The sequence below is a fragment of the Coptis chinensis genome, chromosome 7, assembly GCF_015680905.1.
Source record: "Coptis chinensis isolate HL-2020 chromosome 7, ASM1568090v1, whole genome shotgun sequence".
NCBI lineage: Eukaryota > Viridiplantae > Streptophyta > Magnoliopsida > Ranunculales > Ranunculaceae > Coptis > Coptis chinensis.
Genome location: NC_141462.1, coordinates 38444483 through 38464721, shown reverse-complemented (window position 1 = coordinate 38464721; position 20239 = coordinate 38444483). Strand labels below are relative to the sequence as shown.

The 20239-nt window shown below is 37.0% G+C and overlaps 1 protein-coding gene across 1 annotated transcript; it reads right to left on the bottom strand.

Moving 5' to 3' along the window:
* Positions 1-76: 76 nt before the first annotated feature.
* LOC147487448 (uncharacterized) lies at positions 77-685 on the bottom strand. The gene has a single exon (XM_086574037.1). The coding sequence runs from the start codon at positions 683-685 to the stop codon at positions 77-79; it is 609 nt and encodes a 202-aa protein (XP_086430163.1).
* Between the last annotated feature and the right edge of the window lie 19554 nt (positions 686-20239).

The following is a 20239-nucleotide window of genomic DNA, read 5'->3' as shown; positions in this document are numbered from 1 at the left end:
AAAAGAAATTACTTGACAGTTGTTGTATGTCCTGCAAGTCATGACAATACCATCCCCTTTAAAAAAATCCTTGTCCTCAAGGATTGAATTGAGGAAAATGGGTGCTAATGTTCGACCAATCTTCCCAAGTGGCATTTTCTGGGGAGGTGTGAGACCATTGAATGAGTACTTGGGTAACGTTTCTTGGGATGATTCGGCGAGCCAGAATAGCAACAGGTTCCATTAAGAGTTGCCCGGAGTGTGCCACCAAAGGAAGTGTAGGCGTTGGAACTACTGTGGAGCCTAACTTCTTTTTGAGTTGAGAGACATGAAACACAAGATGTATTCTGGATGTTGCTGGGAGGTTGAGTCTGTATGCCATCTTACCCACTCTGTCCGCTACTTGAAATGGGCCATAGAACTTGGCTGAGAGTTTCAGATTTTTGTGAATGGAGACTGTGGTTTGTCGGTAAGGCTGTAGTTTTAAGTATACCCAGTCACCTACCAAGAAGGATCTGTCAGTTCTCTTTTTATCAACAAAGTATTTCATGCGCTCTTGAGCCTTGCATAAGCCATCTTTAATCAACTCGACCATGCTCTGTCTCTGTTTCAGATAATCCTCAACTGCTGCAATGGATGTGTTGACTGTAGATGGAATCGCCAAGTGGGGTGGAGTGTATCCATAAAGAGCTGTGAAGGGTGACATTTTTAGGCTTGTGTGGAAGTTAGTGTTGAACCACCGTTCCGCTAGAGAGAGCCATTTCACCCATTGTTGAGGGTTGTTCCTAGTCATGCATCTGAGATAAGATTCCAAACAAGCATTGGTGCGTTCTGTTTGACCATCGGTTTGTGGGTGATATGCCGTGCTGAGATGAAGTGATGTCCCTAAAGATTTGAAAAGACTTTGCCAAAATGAATTGATAAATATCTTGTCTCTATCTGAAACTATAGTCTGAGGCAGCCCATGTAGTTTATATATATGATCCATAAACACCTTGGCCACTGTGGCAGCAGTAAAAGGGTGACTAAGAGCAATGAAATGGCTGTATTTAGTGAATCTGTCTACCACTACCATAGTAACTTCTTTTCCTTCAGATTTTGGCAAAACTTCAATGAAGTCCATGCTGATGTGTTGCCAAGCTTGGTCTGGCAGTAGTAATGGCTGAAGTAGTCTTGCTGGATAGGTGTGTTCTCCTTTGCATCTCTAACACATCATAGGTGGCCACAAAGTTGAGTACATCTTTGTTAAGGCCTCGCCAGTAGAAGTACGTCTTTGCTCTGAGGTAGGTTCCTTGGATGCCCGAGTGTCCACCAACTGAAGAAGAATGAATTGTAGCTAATAACTTGGCCCTTAAGTCCGTATTGCTGCCAATGTAAAGCTTCCCTTTGTATCTAAGCAATCATGCATCATAAGAATAATGGATAATACTAGTGGGTGAGATCAACAATTGAGAGATAATATCTTGTAGAGCTTGATCATGAGCATAGCTTAGTGAAACCTCTGTCATCCATTGAGGTTGGACTGTAGTAATGAGGCTACACTCTCCTTGTTCTTCTACCACTCTTGAAAAGGCATTTGCTGCTGTATTTTCCTTCCCCTTTTTGCACTTGATTTCATAGTCAAATCCGAACAACTTGGTGAGCCACCTTTGTTGCAGTAAGGTAGTAATCCTTTGTTTCATGAAAAATTTAATGCTTTGCTGATCAGTGTGAATGATGAAATGATGCCTTGTGAGATAGGACCTCCATTTTGACACTGCCATTACAATGGCTAAGAGCTCTTTCTCATAAGTATAGAATCCCAAGGCCTTGGGTCCCAGTGCCTTGATGAAAAAAGCAATCGGGTGGCCATTTTGCATTAAAACTGCCCCAATTCCTCGTGCACATGCATCTGTCTCAACAATGAAAGGTTCCTTGAAGTTAGGAAGTGCTAGCACAGGTGTAGAGATCATAGCTCTTTTAAGTTCCTCAAATGCTTGTTCAGCTGCTGGTGACCACTGAAAACTGTTCTTCTTCAGCATGTCAGTGAGAGGTCTACTGATATTGCCATACCCGTTCACATATCTTTTGTAGTATCCTGTCAGTCCCAAAAACCCTCTCAAAGCTTTAATGGTTTTAGGTTTTGGCCAATTGACCATTGCCTCAACCTTGGTAGGATCGGCTGCCACTCCTTTGGGTGTGATAAGATGACCTAAATACTCTAGTTGTGATTGGGCAAAAGAGCATTTAGAAGCTTTTGCAAATAGCTAATGTTCTCTGAGGGTGTTCAAAACTTGTCTTAAGTGGATCATATGGTCCTCCAATGTAGTACTATAAATCAAAATATCATCGAAAAATACTAGAACGTGTTTTCTAAGATATGGGGTGAAAATCTCATTCATCAAGGCTTGAAAAGTAGTTGGGGCATTAGTGAGGCCAAAAGGCATTACCTTAAATTCATAATGCCCTTGATGAGTTTGAAAGGCTGTCTTGTACACATCATTTGGGTGCACCAAAATCTGATGGTAACTAGAGCGGAGATCAATCTTTGAGAAAATGCAAGCTCCATGTAATTCATCAAGCAACTCATCTATCACAGGCATTGGAAACTTATCTTTCACCGTCATAACATTGAGTTGTCTGTAATCTACACAAAAATGCCAAGAGCCATCTTTCTTTTTCACAAGTAAGACTGGGGAAGCAAAAAGACTGTGACTAGGTTGTATCAAACCAGATTTGAGCATCTCAGCCATTAGAGACTCAAGAACAACTTTCTGAATGTAAGGTTGCTTGTAAGGCCTTTGGTTGGTGGGTTCTGAGTTGGGTTTTAATGGGATGCGGTGGTCTAGAGTTCTGGAAGGTGGAAGGCTATCGGTTCCTGGAAGACATCAACAAATTCATGAAGTAAGGAAGTGACTTCCACTGGAAATTATGGTTGTATTTCAGTAGTTGTGATGGAAAAAATTTGTCCCACAAGAGCATGGGTGTTTTTTCGTAAAATTTTTGACATGGCCTTAGCGGTGATCATTTTTAAAGAAGCCACTTCAAGTCCACCAGTTAACACAATCTTCTTACCTTCCCGTTTGAAAGATAACTGAAGTTTCTGTAGATTCATCATGACATCCCCACATTGTTTGAGCCAATCTCCACCTAGGACCATATCGCAACCACCCAAAGGTAGAGTCCTTATATTCTCCTCAAACACATTTCCTTGCATCTCCCACTTTAGATTTCTGCAAATTGATTTACTGATCGTCCTTTCTCCGTTAGCTACTGTTACCAACATGTAAGCTGTAGGATCTATGTTACACCATGTGTGCTTAGCCACTTCTGAGTCTAAGAAACTGTGTGTACTTCCAGTGTCAAGTAGTATGGTAATAGGTCTCTTCTTGAGTAGACCTTTTATGCGAATGGTGTTCTGTCCCACATTACCCGTCAAAGCATGGAGGGATATTTCCATGTCCGTCTCGATTTGCTGCAACACATGATCCTCTTCTCCTTTAGCTTCATCAATGGTATCGTCTTCTTCTGTTCCAACTAGCATATACAAGTGTTGAGTTTTACACTTGTGTCCTGGTTTGTAAATCTCATCGCAATTATAACAAAGTCCCTTATCTCGACGTACCTTCATTTGTGTTGGGTTTAATCTTTTGATGGGTGATAAATTGGTGGTTGTCGTGTTGGTGATGTGTGAGTTATTGGCAAGTTTGACAATGGGTGGAGCTGTTGGAATGGAGTTGGTGGAGGCTGTTTGTTTATTTTGGAAGGGAAAATATGAGGTGGTAATCGGTTGGTAAGATTTTTGTATCGGTTTTGGGGTTTTCTTTCCTTGAGCTTCTAAGGCAACTTTTTGCATCCTAGCCAAGTAGAGTGCATTACTGAGGGTGGTCGGCTTAAACATTTGAACTGAAGCTTTCAACTCCTATTTTAACCCACTCAAGAAACTTTAAATGTTTGTTCTTGGTTACCATGAGAGCTTGGAGTTCTTCAAATTGCTCAAAATACTCATCCACACTGCCTACTTGAATGAGTTTGTTAAAACTTCCCACATAGTTTTCCTGCCCTACCACTTCAAATCTAGTACAAATTGCTTCGATTAGGTCTGCCCAAACTGTTAGTTCCTTTCCTTCTTGGTAAGTAAGAAACCATGAGTCGGCCCTCCCTTCAAACTATAGCGAAACTACACTAATCTTTTTAAGGTCATCCATGGGGTGTAGTTGAAAAAACTGAGTGCATTTCCTAGCCCAAGCTCTCGGGTTAGATCCATCAAAACGAGGAAAATTGAGTTTGGGCGTTTTGATAAACTTACCTTGATCGTTCGTATCAAATCTATTCTTTCTTGCTGAGTTGGTGGCTGAATGGTCTGCTTCGGTGGTGGTCTCCAATGGCAGCTTTGAGCCGGATGATAATTTTGTTGCCTTTGTGCTGTTCATTATCTTAAATAGTTGTTCAAACTTGGTCTCTAACTTCCTGTCCGCAAGTTCAAATCTAGCATCCATCTTCTTCTCGATCACTTCTCTTGATTGGGTCTCTCTGATCAACCTCTCATTCACTTGATTCACTAAACCTTACATCTCGGTCAGTTGGTTTTGGGTTCCTTTGGCTAATTTCTCTACCTCTAGCAACGTCATAATCACCAGAATCGAAGGCTCTTGATACCAATTGTTATGAACTAACAAACTAAAACACAAAACTGATTATAACTAATGAGAAGAAATCTGTTTCTTTGAAACAAGAGCATGTTTTTCTTGTTCTTCCTTCATTGCCCTTTTACAATCCTTTCTCTCTTTTTAACCAGACCGGATTCAAGAGATTTGCTCTACTCTTAGCCCTACACGTGTTCCCATCCTACTATACTTAAGTTGTTACAATTACTTAACTCTCCTTACAGTTGTTGTATGTCCTGCAAGTCATGACATCTTGTTTGTTTCTATATCAAATAACCATCATAAATCACGAGTAAGATTATTTCAATAGCCCGCCATGGTGATGGACAATGTACAACCCTCTGTTTCTTTTCTAATGAAAACTGCATAAGCGCCAATGCAAACGTCTTCTCTCTAGCCAAATGAATTTTGGATTTTTCAAGTTTGGTTATATATCGTGAAAACTACAACTTAACGCATAATCTTTGTAAATGTTAAATGAAGTTGAATATCACCGCAGATCAATCCGCAGATTCGGTATTACTTAATTTCTCGTGGCACAATAGTATATGCATGTAGGCGTGCAGGGAGCATTGGATACACACAATTATGTTGGGGGAACTCCCAATGTACTCCAATTCGGCTTTCGGAGCCTTTGGAACCTGCCGTGTTGGCAGATTACTCAAGTAGTCACAAAAATCTCCAAAACCTAAAAAGTCTCTGAATTGACTAGTTACCAAATTTCTAAACGAATAAAAAATAAAAATAGTAAAAGTTTCTTAATTCTCGATGTTTACCGATTTTTTTTTTATGATGGACAACTTTCTATTCATTTATTTTAATATTTTATTTTTTGAATTGCAAATATTTATAGGATATTATAAGATGGGGCCCTTATAAAATATAAAAAGACTTTTATATATATAGAGAGTTTTGCTCTAGTCAGGATTTCCCATATAAAAAAACTTCTGGACCAAACAAATTCACGTGACTTTTTTTTCTCTCTCTTTTCTCTCTACTTTTTTCTCCAACCCCACCTTTTCTCTCTCTTCTCTTTCCACAAATTCATACTTTCTCTCTTCTCTCTCCATTCTTACTCCACACTCTCTCTCCATTTTATTCTGGAAATAGTTTGGCTAGCAAATCTATTGTTGGGCTAGATGCTTGGCTCCAGTCTTTAGAGATTTTTGAATAAGATGGGTAATTTAAGATGGGTAATTTTTTGATTAGCAGCCTCCGAGAGTGTGCTCTAGTAGAACTTTCGGATATGTCTACAATTGCCGATGAGATCTTTTTTGAGTCATTGGGCTTTGATCCGTAGCCATTCTCTAAGTAGAGTCGTGCTTTGTTCATTGCAAGTGTTGAGTTTGAGGCAAACGGAAGAAGTTCGATCCGGATGTAGCTAAGCCGCTAAAACAATGAATCTAAAGGTGTATTCCTACATTTTCAATTTTTTGACATTCGGCAGCAGTAGAGTTTAGTAGTAAACATCCATAAGAAAGAGGACACCAGGTTTAAGTTCATAGTATAAAGTGGGTTTCGACTTCTTGTTTGATAACTTTGGTCAGGCTGGTTTGCGCTACACATTTGGATCTATACTTTGTGACATGGAAAACAAACAAACGGAAGTGTGACCAATAATAAGGATATTCATAACAAGAGCAATAGAAGTGTTAAATGCCTGATGTGTAAGTTTCAATTGCTTATGCTTTAACTATACAGAAACCTATCTCACCAGGATTTGTACGCTAGGAAACATTCCGTTGAATATTATCTTGGGTTAACTAGTATTACCCCCCACTAGATGAGCCAATTAGGATTCCCCCCCCCCACTAGATGAGAAATTAGGTCTCCCCCCTAAATACACACAAAAAAAAAGTCAAAGTGGGTTGACCGAATTTTTTTTGTGTGTATTTAGGGGGGAGACCCTAATTTCCCATCTAGTGGGGGGGAAATCCTAATTGGCTCATCTAGTGGGGGGGTAATACTAGTTCACCCTATTATCTTTAAGTTAATTCAGAAAGATTTGAAACTTCACATTTCTTGATTTGAATATAATTTCTCTCGAGATAGCTGACCTCTTTTACCCATAGGGTTCCTCCTTTAACAAATTTAGGTGTGAAGTGCAGGAACCAGGAGTTATGGAAGCTGAGTTTTCTCAAGTTAACACTGCAACACTTGTCCAGAATAGAGCACACTCTTGGAGGCTGCTAATCAAAAAATTACCCATCTTATTTAAAAATCTCTAAAGACTGGAGCCAAGCATCTAACTTAGCAATAGATTTGCTAGCCAAACTATTTCCAGAATAAAGTGAAGAGAGAGTGTGTGGGGTAAGAATGGAGAGAGAGGAGAGAGAGTATGAATTTGTGGAAAAAGAAGAGAGAGAAAAGGTGGGGTTGGAGAAAAAAGTGGAGAGAAAAGAGAGAAAAAAAAGTCATGTGAATTTGTTTGGTTCGGAAGTTTTTTTATCCGGGAATTCCTGACTAGAGCAAAACTAATATCTGCAAATTTTGAATTTGAAGTAATCCTGACATGATGCACAATACTATTTTATGTTTTAATTTTTATGACTTTCCGAATTTTTTCCGATTTTTTTAATGAATTTGTACGAATTAACGATTTCATCCTTTCCGAATTTGTGACTATGTCTCATTAGTCATAACTGATTTCTTTACTTATAGGGATCACTATTGTAAAGGAAATCACAAATGATTTATTTAGGACAGGCTATTGTAAAGGAAATCGGCAAAAGATATAGATTATAAACCAAATAAATCATGCATATTATTTAAACATTGTTTACCATTTATATCAAGGGTGATCTTGGACATACCCATAAAAACACTCCCGTACCCCATAACTAACATAAGTTTTTGTCACACCCCAATAACTGCCTAAATATAATAATATCTCCCAAATAATTTGGGGTATTTCCAATAAGGGTAGGGGTAAAAGAATAAAAAAAAAAAAAAAAAACAAAATAACGACACATCTATTTGGTACCGTTTTTCAGTAAAAATTTCTTTTGCCATTCTTCTTTGTCCCTCTCGCTGTATCACTGTCCCCGCTGTTGATGATGAAGATGAAGATGAAGATGAAGGGGTGACATTCTTGGAACCTAATCGTTTTACCACAATGTGGCCTCTATCGTCAATTAATGGATCTAATATGGTTATTGAAGGCAGAGGCATCAAAGCAGTGGCGAAGCCAGGGGGGCCCAGGGTACGCCCCGGCTCACCCTCAACTTTCGACAAACAAAAAAAAAAGTTTTACTGTTTGAGTGTTTGGTAGAAACTAAAAAGCGGTAACCAAAAAGGACTCAACAGTATAAAAGACTAAAGTCCATCGTACTTCTCACTTTCTCATGAGTCAGGACAAATTTAAGAATACCATCACTCAACAGTATTTGTCTCGAACTAAAAACCCAAACCCATAACCCACAAAAAGACAAAAAAAAACACAGCACACACACCGAAACAAAAAACGCCAATACCCCAAGACAAACAACGAAACAAAAGCTCGAGATCGTACTCGACTTTGACTTTTGCCTCTTTATTCTAAAGTCTTCTAGGTAAGCCTAATATTATTAAATTTCTTGTCTTATTTTTTATCTTTTCATGTTGATTCCTAAACCACGTTTTTTAATTTTTTTGTATTCTTTTTGTAAATTCATTAAACCACATATTTTTATTTAATTTTATTTTGTGAATATCATAATAACATTGGTGGTTTATTTTAATTAGTGCAATTTCAATTAAGTTGATTAATGGTTTATTTTAATTATTTAAATATATATGTTAAAGTATTTGATCAAAGGAAAGTCGTTGCCCACTCAACCTATTCAGCCACCTAATAACACAAATAATGTTGTTAGTGTTGAAGTAGGATCCTCCTCAAAGCGAAGTCACCAAGAAACTGAGGATAGTGGTGTTGAACAACCCACGTCAAAGAGAGTTCAACGTGAAGAACTTGACTTGTCTAGTCTTCAGGGAGACTCTGCACTGAGGAAAAAGATTTCAGATTATCATCCTAATGATCAAGCGGGCACTACAAGAAATGAGGGTTTTAGCAACGCTTGCAAGCGTAGCCAATACTAGCAAAACTGTAGCAAAAGCTCATTTGCTACGCCTTAAGTGGCGTTGCCAAGGCGTTGCAGATAGTGGCGAAGCAAAAGCTTATGGGCAACGTTAAAAGCGTGGCTAATACTTTTCTACTATTCACATTTAAAAGCGTGGCTGAAAGACCTAAAAGCGTAGCTGATAATATTTTCGGGTTGCATTTTGTAAAATGTATATTTATGTCTGAAAAAATCATTAGCAACGTTTCAGCGTAGCTACAACAGTCCATCTGCAACCTTTTCAAGCGTAGCAAAAGGGAAACTATTGGTTACACATTCTCATGCGTTGCAAATAGAATTACATTAGCAACGCTTCAAAGTGTAGTATGAAGTATGAGCTTTGGTAACAGATGGACATGGACCGCAGCAAAAGAAAACTACATTTGCAACCATTTGAAACGTAGCTGAAAGGGGGGACATTTACTACACTCTCTTATGTGTTGCAAATAGAATTGCAATAGCAACGTTTTAAAGCATAGCAGGAAGTTTTTTATGTTTCAGGTTCTCTTGGGTTTTGGCTACACATTGGCCGTAGCGAAAGACAGTATGTGGTTTAATACAATATCAGGCTTTAGCAATACTTCAAAGCGTAGGTAAATACTTGAATTGGTGGATGTTGTTTCATCATTAGGCATGCTTATTAGCATAGCAAAAGCCCTTACAAATTTGTCCTATTTTTAATTTACCCTGTTTAGAAATTGGTAGCAAGCAATAAATATAATCCAACAAAACCTTTCCATAAGCTAAATAAACAAAAGTCATACACTTCTCCAAATTCAAATACACAAATTAAACATCACCCAAAATGCATCATACATACTATACACAATATCATATTTATCCAAAAAAGTTATTACTATCTACATCCAAAATGTCACCCAAAAAAGTTATGACTGCATCCAAAATGTTGACGTCAAACTTGTCATAGAAATTTTGTCCAACTTCGAATCATAGCATTCATTCTTCCCATGAACCCCATAGTCCTCCCTCACATCTTTAAGACATTAGACCCCATGACTTGAACTCTGCAATTGGAAAAGAGGTAGTGAGATTACGGAGCCAGCAGAAAAAGATGCTAAGAAAATGTACTTGTTTTTCTTGCTCAAAATCTATGTCACCAAGTATGAAGTATATCCTTAAACAATTAACAAATCATTTATAGACAATGATATTCAATGACTCCAATAAGTATATGATGAAGTTATGCACTTAAGTTACTTTTTAAATTGTTCCTCAAAATCATCATGTATTTAATTATCAGGAAGTGGGATCAGTTTAGAACTATGTTCTCCAACCTATAGTATATGCATTAATGCATGATGTTGCGTGTACAGGGTGATGCTTTGAATCCTTTTATTGGCTAGTGCAAGGACAGACACAAGCTAATTATTTGCTTCATCACAATAATCCAATGTTCTCTAGTTAATACTTTCAATCTTCCTCTCCTCTCTGTCAACACATATTCAAATATCAGCCTCACCTCTCTCTTTTAGAAAGACATATGGGCTACTGGGGTACTAGCTAGGAACTACGGTTGAAGTTTGGAAAAGGAACAAGGTGGCATAAAATATGGATGATAAAATATGCAGTAGGTTAATTCTTACCACATGAGCACCGGTGAATTGCGACATAAGAAATTCAAGTTTCGATTCAGATGCACCTTTCCAACTCTACAACTCCTCAACCCTTAGGTCAGTGTCAACTAAACGAGTTGTGAGCTCCTCAGCTCGTTGTTCAAACTCATGTGCATGTCTCTCAGCAGCCTCTGCTCTCCTTCTAAGCTCCTCCACTTCAGAATTACGGTAAGCCGAGGAAGATGAGATTGGCTCACACCATGCCCAAGCCCACAATTGTAACCTGGTTTCTTACCCAATACCATTTCAACTATCTCATCCTCAGTCCAAGGTTCAGAGCCTTCTTCCAAAGGCTGAGACTTTATCTCCAACATCTTGTTTTGTAAGTTTAAATTCCAAGGAAAAAAATGCAGTGTCAAACACTACTTTTTAGTAACTTGTATGTTTTAAATTACACATAATAAGCGAAATCAAAGACATGTTTATTACATAATTCTCTTCATCCAAGTGACTAGCCCATCCTTTCCGACATTAAAGTACATCATACGATAGAATTCAATCCTACCAGGTTCTTGTCAAGTTTCTGGATCACACTGTAACATGTTCAGAAAATAAAAACAGGTGAGGATTAGTATGTCCACTAGCTACCACTAGTATGTTCACAAGATAAAAATAGACGAAGATAAAAACATATAGAACTAGCAATGTAGAAAAATAATAATAATGCAAGAATATATATCCAATATGACATCACACAGTTCCTATTATAGAAAATAGAAGTCCTCAAAGCATAATCATATTTAAAACAGTATCCGCTATAACAAGGAAAGCCTAAGCTTGATCAGCATATGATTCCATACAAAAACCACTTCTATAACTAACTGAATAGACATTTAAATAAATAGTGTCATTTATTCAAGGAGTAACATGTTTGTACAGGAGCATTGAATTTAATTAAAAAACAAAGAATGTGAGCTGTTTCTATACCTTTTCCTCACTGTAGTTTGAAAATGACTTTGAACCACCACGATGGTGCACTACTTTTTGCACGGTTTCCCTTGTTTTGCACATTGAGTTTCTGTCATGATAATTTTCCATTATAGTACAACATAATAAGATTAGGATAGTGCAATCTAAAGCAACTTTTACCTTGAACTTGTTAGTTTCGAACCACGTAGTATTCTTTTCCCAATCTTCCAATGAGACACCATCATACGGCTTTTCACGTCTCCGGCGGTCACTTCTAGCCTTTTTGTAGAACTTATGCAATCTACAACGGAATTCCCTGAACCGCTGGCCTAGAAACCTAGTGACAGCCCTTTCCACATGCGGGATATGCAAATCAATGTCAAACTTTGTCTACAAATAAAATTTGGTTGAGAGGGTTAGTAACAAGAATTTAGTACAACAACCAATATATATATATACAACTACTATATGGAGATTTATTACCAAAATATGCTCATGCATAGTGGTAATAGCAGGCCAGTTCTTCTTCTTGACCAAAATCCAGTTTTGAAAAGACAAAGGTGCATGCTTGCGGCAAAGTATGCCAACCTCAGTAGCAAACTGCGAACTCCACCTTCCAACCGGTCTCAACATCCGTGTGGTATCTCAATTCTAGGCTTCGCCCCTTTGCCTCACTCTATAGTTGTTAAGAGTATTATTTATTGCCTTGCCTCTCTTTTTACTCTCGATGAGGTAAGCCGATTCTGATCAAAATTAAACCAACATAAAAAAGATGGTCTAATTTATAGTTTGTAAATATGAAAAACTATTATCTTACCAACACTAGACACATTCCCTGGAATGACCGATCAGGTAACTGAAGTTTGGCTTTTGCCCCCGGGTTGCTCTCAAAGATCGTCCACCTGGTGCCATGATCGACTTCACCAGAAATTTATGTTTAAATAAACTATCACAGGATATGTATCTTAGCAAAACCATACTAGCAACTTATGCTATCAATAAAAATAATATTCCCATAAAATTTTCAATGCCTTGTAACTCTCAACCAACTTAGCAAAACCACAAACCAGTAATAATACTTCCAGAAATTACATATACTTATAAATGTAAAACAATCACAACTAAACAAAGGGGATATTCTAAACTGTACAAAGTAGGAACAAAATTAGTACCAACATTATTCCTTATCTTTAAAAACTCTACTTATACAATTTGATACGATTAGAATCATCAAAACTCTACTTATACAATTACAATTATACAATTTTGCATTATAATACAATTATAATCATCTAAAGCCTTAGACTTTAGATGTTTAACGTCTAAATTTTCTCGAATTAGAATCATCTAAAGCTTTAGACTGGTGTTTAAATGAAAATGAGAGGAGATATTTCACTTACTAGTGAAAAGGAATAATGCTAGAAGTGAGTGTGTGCAAGTTTTATTAGTGAGTGTTGTGTGTTCTTTCTTTCCCCTTTTCTAATTAGATTTTTTCACTGAGAGAGAGAGAGAGAGATGGAGAGAGCTGGAAGTGACTAAGTGAGTGTGTGTGTGCTGGAACTCTGAAGAGGAGAGAGAGTGCCGGTTTTATTAGTGAGTGTGTGTTCTTTCTTTCTCTCTCTAATTTGATTTTTTCACTGAAAAAATAGGCGCTAAAGTGAAAACAAGCGGTGGGAAGTAATGAAAAAAATGTTTAGTGAAAAAATATGCCGCTCAAGTTAAAAGAAGAGCGCGGGAAGTACTGAATGGCACGAAGAACAAAACGGTTACAAATAGATAGGGTGTCACTTTTTCCACCAATTTTGATTTTTCTTAAATTTGATATGATATTTTTCTGAATTTGTTAATGATATATGCATTCCAATATTTGAAATTCTAATGTTCGACAAAAATCGAATCAGAATCTGTTTTCAAAATCTGATCCGATTCGATCCAATTTTGTCAAAAACGATCCGATCCAAAATTTAATTATGAATTTATTTATGATTATTTAACACATCTTGACTGTCCATCTATATACTAATGGTTAATTAGTGTGTTACAAATAACAAGATTTCTGACAATCAAAGTCTGCAATCACATTGGCGTACATACCATGTAAAATTTTTAAAGTGTAAACTTGTTAAGTATATCGTTGATCGAGTACTTAAGTTGTACATGGTATGTACAGTAGTAATGGCTAATGGACAACAAGTTTACACTTTAAAAATTTTAAGTTATGTGTTTTAGTTAATGGATGAGTCAAATCAAGATCAAACACTACTTGCTCATTTCATTCAAACAAATCACACGATAATTGGGCATTTGTTGGAGAAAATTGAAGAAGAACCAAATTAGGGTGGCTCAAAACCTGGACGTAAGGTGAAGAATCGTTCAAGAGGTGCAGCCCATGATAAATTGATTTCAGATTACTTCTCCAACCATTCTATCTTTGAGGATGATGATTTTTGTACTAGATTTCGCATGTGCCAAAGCTTGTTCGAGCGTATATACTTTGCCGTTGTAAATCACGACGATTATTTCAAACAAAAGCGTGATGCTGTCTTGACACTATATAAGCTGCTTAATGTATACAACAATATATAAGTTGTGCACAACACTATATGACATGTTCGTGGGCAGCTTATATACGACAATGTATAAGCTGTGCACGACACTATATAACAAAGAAAGTTTATATACGACAATGTATAAGCTGTGCAACAAGAGTATGAACATTCAGTGTTCATAGTCATATATGACTATGAACACTGAATGTTCATAGTCCAACAAGAGTATGAATATTTATTGTTCATAGTCCAATAGGACTATTGATATAGAGAAGAACTTATAAGTTGTAGATTTTCACAACCTACACTAAAACCCATTGATTTTTTGTGAAATACCAAAGATTAATGGCTTCAAGGTTTGTTGATTTACACACAAGGAATACCAAACAATGGAAACAAGAGAAGTAACTCCTAATATTATTAACTCAAACCAAAACTGAAAACCCTAATAATACAGACTACCAGCCTTTATATAGGCGAAATACCCTAATTACCACAAACCTCGAATTTTTCCAAATATGGAAAGTTTTAGGATAACCAAATATTAAGAAACTACTAATCAAAATAAAACTAACCTAACTGACCAAATCGAAAACGGACTCTACTATCAAAAGATATAGCAAAAACAAAACTTTCCTAAAATAGCAAAAATGAGATTTTGAAGGCCTAAACGATAGATTTAAGGCCCGAGAGGGTGGTGCCCACTGCAAAGCTGTGGGGTTATGCTTATTTTGATGTTTCCAATTAAATATGGCCGCGTCCATTTTTTTCCGACTTTGTTTCCCGCTTTTCCAGTTTATTGACATATGTATGCCAAGTTCATTGACATACGCATTGGAAAACTATACTGCATCGACTATGAATGTTCATAGTCTAACAAGAATATGATCATTCAGTGTTCATAGTCCACTAGGAGTATTGATATATGCTTCTTTACTACTACTTAGAGGTTTGAACTCTTTAAATTGATGCAAAAGCAACTCAAGGTCCTTACTCACGATCTTCGATTTTGTAGAGTTGGAATAAGGATTCGAACCAACCTAAAGTCTAGGACAACTACAAATTGGTTGTTATAATAAAGGGAACTAAGGAGTAAGGTTATAATACTAATGCTAGGTTTTCTTTCCTACACAACATTTAGAAAAACATTAAAGTTTGAAATCATGCACTTAAACAAAATACAAATTACTAAGAAAAAGGTGGAGAGTTAATCCTCCTCATGTGAAACTAACATTTAGTTTATTGATTTGAAAATGTTTATTGATTCTTCCTAGACTCATAGACAAGTCCATAATGGAAAAAAAAAGATTTGATCCCCTAGCATGTATGGCTCACTAAAGAGCTCATACATGCTAGCAGTGAAACCAAGCAATGACTTATCTCTAAGCTCATTGCTTGATTCCTAACTAGACACTACACCAACTATCATTTTGGGATAGGATGTAGAGTTAGTTGTTCTTCCTAAAACCTACCAAAACCAACAACAATTGTTTTTCCCTCACATGAGTTGGATTAACTCCCAAAAGGAAATTAGCTCATGATCCTTTGGACAAGGAATTTAAACTAGAGAAACAAAGAAAAGAGAAAAAGGAAGAAGATAAATAATCAAACTCACTTCTATTTATTTTCTAGAAGAAAACAAATGTTTCCTCCATTAAAACTATTACAAGCTTCTTACCAAAACTAAAAAACTAACCGATTTTTTTCACTAAGGAACTAAAATAATGCCATGTAAGGAAAATAAGTCAAGGGAGTAAATGGAGTGTCCCCCACCCTTGTCTAATTTCTTCTCCATTTGAGGGAAATCTCATTTCCTCCCACGTGAATCATCAAACCACATTAATTCATTTTTATCCACCACATTAAAACAAAGTGACACCTTGCATTTTTTTTTCACTATTAACATCTAATCTAATTTATTACATGCAAGGTGTCAACTTTGCACCAATAATTTGTTATTTTTGTCTTGACATGCTCCATGATTGATGACTCATCCAATCTTGTGGCCCCAAGATAGTGGGTCCATTAATGCGATCGATGGCGGTCCGGTATTTTTGGCGGTTTACAACTTCCGCCTATCGTAGAGTTCATCGCCTACGATTGTCCGAAAGCAGCTCTCTTGTCGGCGTTCGAGTCCCTGGTTCGAGAGGTAGGAGTTTTGGAAGTTTGATGCTCTTGTGCGAATTTGGAATAATTCATATATACCACTTCTCTCGCGGCTTTATCGCAGGTTTAACCAATATTTCCATGTTTATTGCAAATACCGCAAAAGTATGAAAACATATTTATTTTATGATTATTAAATACATAATTAACCAAATTTATATGTCTCAATGGGGTTTCATAATACACTTTTGGGTGCTTATCACACTACCCCTAACAAAGACTTTGCTTGTCCTCAAGCAAAGAAGAGACACTAAAATAGATAAGTGGCCAAAAATGTGTAGTCCTAAACTAATTCTTGTTTATAGAGTGCGGTTGCATTGATCATATGCAACAAGGCCTTAAACCACTAGGAATTCCCTAGTGGGACGAAGTTATAGCCTCGTGAGAGTTTTCTAGAAAAAATACTCACAAACTTCATTTATACTATAACGACTTCAAATGTATTTAAACTCGTTTCCTAAATTAATCTCGGATATCCATACATCTCTTTTTAGTAGGGAACGAGGATTGATTTCTTTGAAACTCAATTTAATATGTATTCAATAATTAAAACATCTACATATGATTATTCATGCAATTGAACTTTTCATTGGAATGTACTAGCATGGTTGTTTCTGGATCCTTTGGAGAGCATACTTAAATGGGTTCTCACAGGTATGTGTTGAAACACAAATTCACTCAAAATTTTTCCACTTAGGTTTTGTTAACTCCAGTGTGCAGTGGGCACACTTTTCCTTACATCTCAATGACAGTCAGAGGAGCCGATGTCGATCAATCACGTCTACTACTTATTATCACACCACCCTACTCCTAATTGAGCTAGAGGTCTTTATTAGGTATTGTGGGGCTTAGGTGGATAGTGTACAAGAAAATGGAAATGGATAATCAAAATTTACGAGTATGAGAGAATAGGGTCTTCATATGTTTACACTAGAGAAATCATTGTTTCCTTTCCTTCTTCTAACTAAGTTTTTCTAACCTTGTTCTTAAGCTCCACGGATCTTTGATGATGATTTTTTTTTTTTTTTAACCAATATATATATTTTATATAAATATATATATATTATATATATGGCTTAAGAACATGATTCTATTTTTTTCCCTGAAGCAAGTAACTTACTTTATATTTAGGACAAGTCTTTCTCTTTATTCTTCCACATTTCATCCTATTTCTCACACTCATCACTTAGGTAGGTTCTTTTATTTGGTTTAATAGATGGGTAAGGAATTTTTGTGGTGAAAGTGAAAGGTTTGATGAAAGGTTCGATTGGAGTGACTAGCGGTAATATTTGTAATGTAATAATTTTTAGCTATGTCGATCCAAAGAAGGCCTAAATTCTCGCCTAGGGTTCGGGTGGTGATCAAGTAAGTAGATCGTGATTTCCTCTAATCGAAAAACTACTTCTCGTGTCATCACACAGAAATTACTCATGTCAAGGCTTTTGGTTAGATTCTCACAGGATTTATAGTTTAAGTAACTAACCGTTGGTTCCAGAAACTTACTGCTATGTACAATTGATGATACTCAGTACATGAATATTCATGAAAAGATGTATAAACTATTGCATACGTATTATCTAAAGTTTCTTAAAAACAAATCCTAATTCGGATACTAATGTGAGATTTCTAGACAATTTTCATCATTGAAAAGGAAACAAGACTTTGTCACTAAGTACAATTATTAATATGAAAATAAAAACAATATACAGGCTACAAGATGCCTAATTTTTGCTACAGGTTTAAAACACCCCCAAACAGAATGATGCTTAGTCCTCGAAGGATCAATAATTAAAGAGAGGAAGTACCTAAGAACCGTGAGCAAAATTAGGGCTAGATTGCTGGAACAGAGAAGTTGAAGAGCATAATATATTATTCAGAAAGAACAAGAAAATGTTCAATAGCACACTAAACATATAGCACACGAAATAAAAAACAATAGCATACGAAACATGAAAAACAATAGCACCCCAAGCATAAGGTTTAGCTAGATATATGTACAATGGCAAACTCAAGTTTACCATCCAAAGAGGATATGAAGGTCAAGGCGCCCCTCTTTAAGGAAATGCATTTCCTTAGCATCGTACCAATAGATAATAGTCCGCCAAATTTCTGCCCATTCTTTGTCTCGGATTCCCTCAAATTGGTCTTCATCTTTTTGTCCTTTGGGTAACATCGAACATGCCTCGTATCGAAGGGGACGCTTCCATTGATGAAACCTCAATGAGCGAATGATTACGTTTGCTTTTTCGGCACATGGAATCCACCTTGACCCGATCATGAAAAGTGGCCGCAAAAACCGTGGAAATGTGTCTTCATGATCCGTGGCGTGTGGTAAAAGTATATATCGATTCCCGAAAAGTCGCGAGCTCGTTTGTTTGGAGACAACACAACCTAAAATGTTAAATAATGCATGACCCCGAGCTAGTGTAATCGAATCTGACCTTAAAGCAACCTCATTGGCGGAGAAAAATGCCCATCTCCCATAATGTTCGAGTACAAATAACATTGCAAAGTCCCATGTTCATGGTCATGCTTGCTAATGGAATGGTGATGTTGCGCCATGGCACATGGCCATTGCCTTCTCGTTTGATCTCAAGACTATCACCATAAGAGTCGCTGAAATGCTTGCCACCGAAAGGAACGGTAAGAATTATGATAGATGTAATGCCAAGATGCAGCAGGTTAGTGGTATGGAAGGTCCAAAGTTAGGGCAAGTTGTTGTTCGTAAAAGATATGAGGTGTGTCACCAACTCGGATTGTAAACCCGTCTAAGTAGAAACCATGCGATGGTTGAATCGGTGTGTGTCTTCCATATTAGCATAAAGTATGCAGCCAAACTCGAAGAATAAGTTTGGTCGGGTTGAAGAATTAGGGAAGACCACCCAATGTTTGTGATGTAATCATGGAAGAGATGGCCATAGGCATTGGAATCCATCATAGATCGAAAGGATTGCTTTCGGGGAATGAGTTTGGGAGGTACCATGGATAATGAAGATGCAATGTTTGATGAAGATGCCATGGTGGATGAAGTAAAGAAATGGGTAACGATACCGCAATTTGGATGGAAAAATGAGTATGTAAGAAAATAGACCCTCCCAGAGCACATGTTAAAATTATATTAGTCACAACGGAAATGATGACAATCCTACTAAGCATTTCATACAAAAGAAGACAAAAAGATAAGACAAAATACATAGTATGACGGAAAAACGTAATAACATATATGATTATATACTTATTGACTTAGTAATATCATGGATTCTTATATTGATCTTGGAGATGCATATTTTGCACCGGTTTTTAGGTCTTCTATTTGTTGGCCGATTTTGCATCCGAATGTCTCTTTTGGCAGAGAGTACAATTTGATTTTCCATTAGAGAGCGTGATTTTGCAAGGATTGAGAATGATTTTCCAAGATCTCCTCCACGTTCAACATCATGCGTTGCTTGACGATCTTGGAAAATCAAGAGTTGTGATGATGATATTCGACGAAGCGTGTAGTTCCCTCAAACCCCGATGAAGAAGTTTAATGCCTTCCATGGGATTAATAATATTCAGCATGACATTTTCATCAAATAAATGGTCAGAATTTGAGCTTGGGTTGTTCTGCTCATCTATCAGAGTATCAGGGGTCCAAAAACCAACGGAGTAGTTTGTTTGGAGTACCTTTATATATGCTCTTTGAAGGGGTGTCTCTGGAGAAATTATTGGATAACCCCAACGCATCATAATATGCGTTACTAAAGTGGGTAGGGGTGCTGATCTTCTTGTTTTCTTGGTGATTACGTTCCAGAGGTGTTGGATCAGACAAAAGTCATCTCTTTGAGTTTGCAAAATCCAAAGTAGGTGAAGTTGAGGCTTTGTGACTTCTGATTGGTGTGATGTACCTACCACATTATGTCCCAACCAGTGGAGCACAACACGTTGATTCTGTTTCAAAGAGCATTGAAGAACAATGTGATGTGTATTTTTTGACGCCGCCATGAGATCGGTAGCTCGCAGAAAGTTTTTTTGCGGAATCAAATGATGACTCTTAAAAAAGGGACTCCTGGGTATTTATTGGGATTTGAAGTATGTCGGAGATCATTTCCTTATTCAATTCCAATCGTTGTCCATAGGCATTGAAGTAGAATTTTCCACCTTCATATCCGCTAAATTGGTAGAACATCAAAACCAATTCTCGGGAATAACCAGCTGCTGAATGATATAGAAGAGGCATCCATCCGCGACGTATGATTTCGGTGTCAAAATAAGGAGAA

Bases quoted from the DNA above. Each gene is read 5' to 3' on its own strand.
- LOC147487448 (XM_086574037.1), bottom strand. From the start codon at position 685: ATGTCACCCTTCACAGCTCTTTATGGATACACTCCACCCCACTTGGCG.